Here is a 10,020-nt window from a genome sequence, read left to right as displayed (position 1 = left end):
CATTTTAATTATCCTTATTATATAGTCTCGGCGCTACATATCTTGACAAGTAGCCGGGACAATTTGCATTTGCCAGCAATTAAATTAGTATTTTAATTTATAATAATAGTGATCTATAAAAAATTATATAAGAGATGGAATCGTGATAATATATATTTTATTCAATAAATATTTATATACTAGTATAAGTATACATTGAATAAACAAGTTGTTTATCTATATATCTTATATATGAATTTTTTGTTTTGTTTTGTTGACTCAACCTTTAAACTTTTGCGGTTAAGAATACAAAATTAAAAAATTGTATCAATTAAGGTGTGAGTTTTTTTCGAAATAAAAACTCAAATATAAATGTGAATTTGAGGGTGTTTATATTTATAATGCATTCGTCCCTTAAAATTATAATTATTTTTAAATTTTTATATACATATGTTTATTTATTTTATTTAATATTTTTTATTTATTATCAGTTTTAATATCCTTTACATGAAAAATATGATTTTAATATTTTATTTATTTATTTATTATTGTAGCCCAATTATTATATATATATATATATATATATATATATATATATATATTTTTTTATATTTTTATATATTATTTTTATACATTATCGATCTTAATATCGTTTTTATAGAAAATGTGATTTTAATTTTTTTTTTATAATTAATAATTCTTTTAAACTGTATTTGTTTATTTTTTTATGTAGTATCAATTTCAAAAGAAAGTGTGATTTTAATATATATATATATATATATATATATATATATATTGTATTAATTCTAATAAATATGAATTTTTTAATTTATTATTTTATATATATATATATGAACAAATTCTTAGGTCGAGGTAGATAAAACCTAACCTAATCCACGTCATAGATGAGGATGGAGATCCAAATTTCAAACTCAATAAAAAACGTGGTCAAATCCAGATTTTTCTCATTTAGTTGGATGTGAGTTTGGTAGAAGAAAAATCTATCATTTTTTATATATGCATAAAAATATAATATCTGTGTTTTTCAACAAGAAAAATCCATTTTATACTCTTAATCTTCACCTAAAATCGGAGTTAACCAACATACGTATAGGCTTAAGATAATTTTAATACAAGACATTGTAAAATTTATAATAGTATTCAAGTAAAATTTAGAATATAAAATCTTTTATTAAATTGATATAATTGATTTTGTGTAAACTTTATTTTTAATTGATAATAACTTCAATTGATTTGAATATTTATTGACATAATATTAATTGAAGAAAATATTTTATTAATTTTAGTTTTAAAATAAATAGAATATGATGTCTTTTTATTAAATGAATTTGTTTTATTTTTTGTGAAATCTAAAACGATTGTGCTTGTGGCCTTACTCTTAGATTAATTATCTTCGAAAAACTCATATTTATTTTAAATTAAATTTAAATTTTGTAATAAATATATTTTTAGTCTTTTACATTTTTATTTTATTTTTATTCGTTAATATTTTTTGTCAATAATTTTAAATAAGCATCCTACACAAATTTAGGTTAAAAATGCCAAAAATAAAATATTATGAAGATTAAAAGGTATAACAAAAAATTTTACAAACTAAATAAAAAATTTTATAAGAATTAAAAATATATTTAACATTTAATAATTTATTTTTATTTAAGTCTATCATATATGACTTGTAACAATTTTTTTACTATGAGTATGACTTATAACACCTGACACGACTAGAAGTGAAATATAAAAATGTCTCATTTTTACAAGTAATATGCTTAAGTCTCTATTCATCTCTAGTCGAGATTAAATATGAATTATCTACTCACTTGAATTGACATATCATTTTTTATTCTATTTTTTTAATAAAGTGAGAAAGGTCTAAGTTTTTCTATTTTTTTTAAGTCTCTACTCATCTCTAGTGATATTATTAACAGTCATCTCACATTTTTTTTTTTAAATTATTTGAATTTTGTGATGAAATTACAAGGTCCAAGTTCTTATGATTGAACTAATGTCTCATGATTCATTCTGAATTGTTTTACACCCGGAAATTTTTGTTATGTTACATTTTCTTTATTAATAATTCAAATTTATTTTCCTTTAATATTTTATCTATTTTGAAAATTGTTGTTAAAATATTATATAGCTTAGTTATTGATCCATTTATTTCTTTTCATATTTGAGTATTTTAAACTTGGATACGTGTCTATAAATATTTATATTTTTAACTAATTATTATCTTTGAATACATGTTTTATAAAAAATAGCACTTCATAAGTTAATAGTTTATTTATTTAAAAAGCAAAGGAAATTTATTTCAAAACAAAAGGCATAAGATATACCACAGATAAATTCAATAATAGAAGGCAAACCAGCAAAACAGAACACAGATGCAACAACCAGTCCAAACCCACTGATAAATCTCAAGTTGACTGAAAATCCACCCACCTTAAACCAATATTGTCGATCCTACCAACTTATGGAATAACAAATTAATAGAGCAAATGAATACAATATATGAAAATAAGCGTGAATACTTCCAATATTTTCAATATATTTACTACATGTAGTCAAATATGGAATAGTGATAAGATGGCTGCTGCTCTATTCTATGCTTGCGTTAGGATTTTGAATTTGAACTGATTGTGAACATTTTGTCAACGCTGTGGTTCCATAAATGCAAATTAACTGGTTAAACCATTATACAGCAATATATTAGTCATACCATATTTCTAAGATATATACAAGCATACCTTATTTTGATTTTCGTTCTAGTGATATTCATGTCGTGCCAACTTTGTACATATAACATTAAAATACATTGTAGTACTGTATCATGTCAATATGTTATGATCTAACTCACTTAAACTTAGAGGAATAGTTGACTTTAAAAATTTAAATTTTAAATTGCAGAAATAAAATCTACAAAAATAAAATAAAAATGACTTTAAAAAATATTTAAAATCAAAACTTTATTGAATTTAACACAAATAATCCGAATGCTTTTTATATGGATCAGATGTATTTTTGTAACTTAACGAATACATGTCTCTTAAAAAAAACGTTAAAATATATTTTTAGTTATTTAAATTTAACTCTATTTTTTATTTAGGTTATTTAAATTTATTATTATTATTATTATTATTTATTTTATTTGACTTTTTAAGTTACGTTCGCTTGCACCATTAATTTAAATTATGTCTGTAGTATTTTAAGTTTGAAAACTTTATCGAATTATTGTCATAGAATGTCAAAATTTAATCGAAGCATCGTAAAAGGGTGACTGTGCAATTTATTTTACATGTGAAAAAAGATAAATATATTGAGTATGTAAATATACCTTTATTATTTTCTTATTAAGACTATATATGTGTTTAAATAGTATTTTTTTTATATATATCCTTTTTTTTTTCTTTCTATTATACTCTATATTAAAATTTATGTATCAAAATATTATACTTATTTTGATCTTCCGAATGTCGCGTCCTCGCTCTGCGACCTCCTACTATAGAAAAAAAAAATTCTTGCATAATGGAGATGCAATCTCCTATAAAAAATGACATTATAATATATAAATTTCATATACACTAATAGAGAGCTTTTTAAATTGTTGTATAAAGATAAAAAATATAAATTATTTATAAATTTTATGAAATGATTAGTAAAAATAATTTCATCTTTGTAACATTCAATAAAAATTCAAATGATGATAAATTTTCAATTAAAATAATTATTATCGAAATTAAAATAATAGAGTAAGATAAAATGAATTTAAAGGAGTTACAAGGAATTGAGTTAAATAAACACTACATGTGTATTTTTAATTTTAACTAAAAAGCGCATCAATCCGAAGCGTGTCGAGTGAGGTGCTCCATTCCCGTTCCCATTGCAGTTGTAGTAAGGGTCGTTGCCGTCGTCGACTACTAGACCTGTTTCCTTCTTCAGGTTGACTTATTGTTCAACTTTACTATTTCCACCCCTCTTTCACTTTGATTACGTACTAATAGTTTACTCCATCTTGTTTTCTGTTTTCCAAAATGAGACTTCCGTTAAACTTCAAATAACCTATCACTACTTTTGCCTAAATTTATTTGATTATTAGATGGAGAATAGTTAATTGACTAGGAAATTGTTCAAACTATCGATAAGTGCCATACATTCTGAATTAAATTATTATGTATTCAAAAAACTTATGTGATTAGGTCATATACATTTAGTGTGCTGCAAAAGTTTGAGTAGTAGTACAATTTACATTTAGCATTAACGTGAATTCGTGTGTTTTGTATATGTTATGTTTTCCCAAATTGCAGGCTGAATTGGAATTTTTTGAAGTAGCAAGTGAAGCCTGATGGAACCAGATGAAATAAAATCCGGTGCATTGGTTTCTCTACAAGATCTGTGTCCATCGTCTCCTTTTTTCAAACAAGGAGCATCCCTCAGAGTAGTTGGAAAGTGAGTGATCCCATTCTAACTCTGATGTATTTGTAACTTTTTAAATTCAGAATGATTGGGTTTTGTTGCTGCTGATTATGAATGAATGTGTGCTGTGTAATGCTTGAGGCATTTAGGTAATTCCATGCGTTTATATAGACTATATGTTGTCAATAGCGGTCTGGGCGGCGCGCGTTTTGTTTTGCACTTGGAGCGCAGCTAAAAGGACGCATTAGTGTAGGGGGGAGCAATCAGGAAAGTCCAAAAAATGAATGGAAAACCTTCATTTTATTTATTTATTGTTATTGTAGAATAGCGATCATCCTGCAATCTCGGTTTTGGATTCAGCCACTTTGCTCCACAATCCGTGATTGACAACATAGCGTGTAGACTTTTAAGGACATCAAGTAACAAAGGTTACATGGATACCACCAATAGTGGTTGTATTGTGTTTGGAGCGGTATTTTCAATTGCTGATCGTGGAAAATAGCGATTTGTTCAAATCCCGCAATGCTACAGTGTTAATGCGCTGCAATAGTGGATATTTGACAAAGTTTTGTACTAAATGGCATATTGTGGAACAATAGCGATTAGTTCAAATTCCTCTATGTAGCCTATAGCGCTGCTATATCGCCTATTTGAAAACACTTGCTTGGAGGGATTATCAATGGCATTATAGCTGTGTGACTAGGTGAGAATTGCAGAGATTGGCTTTTGGTTTTGTCATGGATGTACAGCAGGAAAAAATATTGACATTAGTGGCATGGTGATGGCAGTTTGAATATGGTTTAGTAAATACTAAACAGTGTGTAGATTTTGACCAGCTAGGAGGAAGTTGGCATACTTTGTATATCTCAGATCTATAAGTCCCTTAATTTTAGAGGTTCCAAAGTTATGAAAGATATCAAATACATCGATTCGTTCCTCAAAAACACAGCATGCTGACATGAATTGGAGATAAGTTTCGGTGTAAGAAACATATGTTCTCTACTAGAAGATAACAAATTTTTCCTGCAAGTTTTGTTTGATTGAATGTAGTTCTCCTTTGAATTTCATAATGTTTTCATGATTTCATTCTGAGCAATATTATATTACACATCTACATTGTACAATAAATGCATTCCAGATCCATTCGTTAACCTGACCTTGTAGAAAGTTTTATCTAGCTCATTAGTTAACATCTGAGTATTGGTTTTCAGCTATCAAACCACAAGATTTTTGTTGTAATTCACTTTAAGTTCTGCCATCGAGTTTATTATATGTATTTTACCAACTATTGTGAGAGTGCAACATCTCTGCATTGTGGATGATGGATCAACCTGACAGTTCTACCTTCCTGTGGTTACATAAAACAAGTGTTTTACTAACATATAGGACAGGCCTAATTACATTTCTGATTGTTGTAGATTCACCAAACTTCAATTTTGGTCCAGCTAGTATTACAATAAATTGCCCCTGTAGATTTTAAATAGATTCAATTATTAAGACCCCTTGACCTTTGTTAGTTTTCTGGTTTACTTTAGTCTTTCTTTACTGATATGGCACTAAACTGCTTGTGACACTATATTTTGCTGATTTGGCATAAATTGAACACCGGGGAATCGCGTCAATTTGAGAACTATCTTCAACTGAAACTAGGGGGATAAAACTAAATTTGGTAATACTAGAGACTAGAAATGATTAACCGTAAAATATTTTTACCACTAATTGATATAGTCCATGCAAATTGTAGTGATATATCCGCATAATCAGCACAAGCTGCTGTATGATTGCATTTGGCAGAAAATATTGCTGTATTATATATCTTTTGATGCTACCGTCGTTGATGGTGATTGTCAAGTATATCATTGAATAACTTATGTCAGGCCTTCCACAGGTTACTCGAATACTCTTTAGAAACAGGCCTAGCAACAATTATCGATGGTGATAACAGTTTAATAGTTACTATTGAGAATCTGAAGGACCTTAATTTTCAAGTTGACTCTGTCTACCAATTCATTGGCGAACTCCTTATCCAACCTGATCATGAGGTACGTGATTGTCAAGGTTTGGTTAAAGCCTTAATTGACCCGATTTTCTCTTGCAAACACACTTGGATTCATGATATAAAGGTGTGATTCATGTGAATGATAAGATAATTGAGCATGGTGTTCTTTGTTTCTTGTTAGGGAGTTTTGCAGGCACGTGTTGGTAGAAACGTCGACGGAATTGATCTCGATCTTTATCATCAGTCCTTGCTGCTTTTGAGACAGTTTCAAGCCAATCATTTGAATAATTGAGCAACTTAACTTTGCAGGATTATTTTGTACACAACAAGGCATCATATTTTTCTCAGAATACAAAAATATGGAAGGTTGGTCCCTTAATATTTTCATAGCAGTATGTTGTCCCAGAGATACTGAAAAAGCATAAACATATTTATATCAATGCTTTTTGTTCAAGGGCGTGATGTTCAGCAACTTAAGATCCTGTTTACTTGTTTTTATTCTGATGTTAAAATGAATATTAGAGAAGATATTACAGAAGTTTTTGAAAATGCATTTTAAATATAGATTGAATTTTTTTTGAAAATTTTGAAAAATGTCGAAACATTGTTTTTAACGCCTCTGAAAATGCATTTCCTATAGCTAGTTTTCATCTTCTTTCGATCACAATTAAAAATTAAAATCCATACTTCAATGTCATTTCAGCCACGAACATATAGTGTAAAAATAGAAAATAAAATTTGAAAATGTTTCTAGATAGTAAGCAGACGATCTGGATCTTCTCATATTTGATTCAATTCTCATGTTTGAATCAAACATGAGGAGGCCACATAGTCTCAATATTAAAATTCATTGAAATTCACAACTTCAAAAATGTATAAGCGGGGTCCAATGAATTTTGGTGGTGAAATAATGAACATGACTCACTTACTCACTTATGTTTGATCTCATCATGTTTAACTGAGAGAATCCAAATCTCAATTTTATTTGCTTCTTTAGACATGGGCGTGATGTTCTGCACTCTACAATTTCATGGTGGTATTTCATTTTATTTTATTCTTTCTTTTGGCTGCAAATAGGAAATTATGTCATCAAAGGATGTGGATGTTAGGTGAGTTGGATTATGCTGTGCATGCTTCACGGGGTCATTTAGCTGTCCATGTAAGGCTCTACGACAAACTTAAGGCCACCCTGGTTTTGGAATCTGAAACTTGGGAGAGGTTGGGGGTATTTAAGGCAACAGGGAATACATTTTAATTTGCCTCAGCATACTCTTTTTGTAAATTGAGTATTCTCCGCGTATAATTGTAAATACTAATCACTAAATTTTCCATCAAGAGTTTTAACATTTTACTTTCTCAAAATTAAATTCGAACTCAAAACCTGAATCATCTCATCCAAACCTTGGATCACATTTTTCAACATCTTTATAGTATTTGGAAGCTAAAATGCCCATATAACATACTTCCATTTCTTTGTGAAAATATGAGAGCCAATTATCAAGGTTCCATGATTTATGTGGCAGCTGTAGTGCTTGAAAAGGTACAACTACTAAACATACGAAATTTCTGACATTATTGTCCACCAATCATTCTGAAACATGGGGGTAGAATTATAATTTGTGTTGACGCGCAATGAATTATATTTGACGATGCATATCTAGCTTGTAATGATGGAATATTAGTTGGTTTTCATTTTTCATGTCCCACATATCACTAAATACTTATTTGATTTTGATCTTCATGAAACACTTTCTTGACAATTTGTACATTATCCTTGGTGCTAATGGAGCATAATAAATATTTCCACTCCTATTCTGAACATAAAACTAAAGTCAATATCTTCGTCAACTACGTGGAGCCTGTTTTTCCACAAGTGAGTGTTAAGAGTTAATTAATGGTCAAAGAATCATTTGTATGGTTCTTATTGGCTTTTAATTGCATCGGAAATTTGGAGCAAGGGAGAGGGAGCATTATTCTGGCTTTAGTATTAAACATAGTGGGGTCCGACTTGGACAATACGTATGTTTTATGACACAACAATCATAATGACTATTAAATTTAGAGGAAAATTTATCTCTCTCTAAATTTAACGAAGCCTAGAACTAGAATTATATATATAATCGCGGTGGAAAATATAAACATGTATTAGGGTCAACATCCACCAAATTAAGAAAATGATGACAAATATATTTTTTATTTATGGAAAAGCAGCCAACAAAATAAATGAAAACATTATCTTGTGACTAATCACATTACATAGTTACCAATATCAAATTATGAATGCCCTTCACAAAAATCCTGAGACGTTAGTTTCAAATATCAAAGGTCCAAGATACAAACTTGTCATTATATACTTTCTGTTTTTAAACTTTTGGTTCTTAAAGAAAAATAAGCTAATAATTGTTTCAATTAAAGTTAAAACTTTGTATTTTCAATCGATTTCTTCTTAACGAAAATTTAGTAACCATTTTTTAGTTTGATTTAACTCATCCGATCAAATTCTAAATTAATAAACTCTATTATCTCGAGAACCAAAATTTAAAAATAAAATATTAACCCCATGAACTAACTATTTAGACTTTTGTATATAAACAATCAAGTAAATATAGTTGTTCAGAAACTAGCTGCTGGATACAAGTGTTTCTAATTTCCACGGTGCTCCTATTCTTGTTGCTCATTAGCATTATATTTTAAATAGAAAGCAGTTCTATTTTTGTCCCAAAAAAGGTTGTGTGGATTATAATGTATATTAAAATCGATATATTGTTACAAAAAATTATTGAGTCCTGTAGCCAAAAGTGTGAATGATGATGCTTCCAACCCCTTCGTTTCTGCGTATGGAGTATCTCATGCGATTGGAATTGGATAGATTCTATAACCCATGACTTTACTCTTACACCATAAAATTGACATGTATGATTGATGGCTTGGATTATACCGACAAGGAGATCTTGAGCCATGTTCACCATGGACCCGGATTTTCGTTTCGTTTAAAAAACTACACATTTACACATATTCATTCATCGACCATCAATTTAAGATTCATCCATTCATATTACAACTTCACTAAATCTTGTTTCAATATTCTTTATCTTTGATTTTAAATCAAACGGTCAAAATCAATAAACAAGTCATACATTTGTTTGGAATCCGAATCCGTTCCACCATATCTACTTGATATGCATGATCATATAATAGTGACCCATATATGAGTACACTACCTCTCGGATGTGCTCAATCGAAAAAAAAAAAAGAAAATACAATAAACTCTTAAAATAATAATAATAATAATAATAATAATAATAATAATAATAATAATAATAATAATAATAATAATGATGAGCATTCTAATAATTTTCTGTATATGTTAAAATTAAGGATAATAATAATAATAATAATAATAATAATAATAATAATAATAATAATAATAATAATAATAATAATAATAATAATAATAATAATAATAATAATAATGATGAGCATTCTAATAATTTTCTGTATATGTTAAAATTAAGGATTAAATATATCTCTTTTTTTTTTTTCTTTTTTTGACAAAAGATATATTTCTTATTCTTATAATAACCAACTCTATGTGTATACTACCTAAGTTG

General features: G+C 28.0%; 1 protein-coding gene across 2 annotated transcripts; it reads left to right on the top strand.

Annotated features, from left to right (window-relative positions):
• Nucleotides 1-3,782: 3,782 nt before the first annotated feature.
• On the top strand, nucleotides 3,783-7,776 carry LOC101490469 (CST complex subunit TEN1). 2 transcript variants are annotated; one of them, XR_001143575.3, is made up of 5 exons: nucleotides 3,783-3,936; nucleotides 4,302-4,443; nucleotides 6,299-6,452; nucleotides 6,591-6,775; nucleotides 7,487-7,776. XR_001143575.3 is itself a non-coding variant. In XM_012714053.3 (4 exons), exons 2-4 carry the CDS (start codon nucleotides 4,340-4,342, stop codon nucleotides 6,699-6,701), a joined length of 369 nt encoding a protein of 122 aa, XP_012569507.1. In that variant the 5' UTR covers nucleotides 3,783-3,936; nucleotides 4,302-4,339; the 3' UTR covers nucleotides 6,702-6,947. The 2 variants fall into 2 exon arrangements, 1 of the variants encoding a protein (XP_012569507.1); XM_012714053.3 differs by lacking the exon at nucleotides 7,487-7,776 and having other exon boundaries at nucleotides 6,591-6,947.
• Nucleotides 7,777-10,020: the final 2,244 nt, after the last annotated feature.

The sequence above is a fragment of the Cicer arietinum genome, chromosome 3 (assembly GCF_000331145.2).
Source record: "Cicer arietinum cultivar CDC Frontier isolate Library 1 chromosome 3, Cicar.CDCFrontier_v2.0, whole genome shotgun sequence".
NCBI lineage: Eukaryota > Viridiplantae > Streptophyta > Magnoliopsida > Fabales > Fabaceae > Cicer > Cicer arietinum.
This window is presented reverse-complemented; position numbering and strand designations above follow the sequence as displayed.

Excerpts from the sequence above, each read along its gene's own strand:
- LOC101490469 (XM_012714053.3), top strand. The coding sequence starts at position 4,340 with ATGGAACCAGATGAAATAAAATCCGGTGCATTGGTTTCTCTACAAGAT. Across the intron at positions 4,444-6,298 it reads TCCCTCAGAGTAGTTGGAAA|GTTACTCGAATACTCTTTAG; the intron begins GTGAGTGATCCC and ends GGCCTTCCACAG. Across the intron at positions 6,453-6,590 it reads TTATCCAACCTGATCATGAG|GGAGTTTTGCAGGCACGTGT; the intron begins GTACGTGATTGT and ends GTTTCTTGTTAG.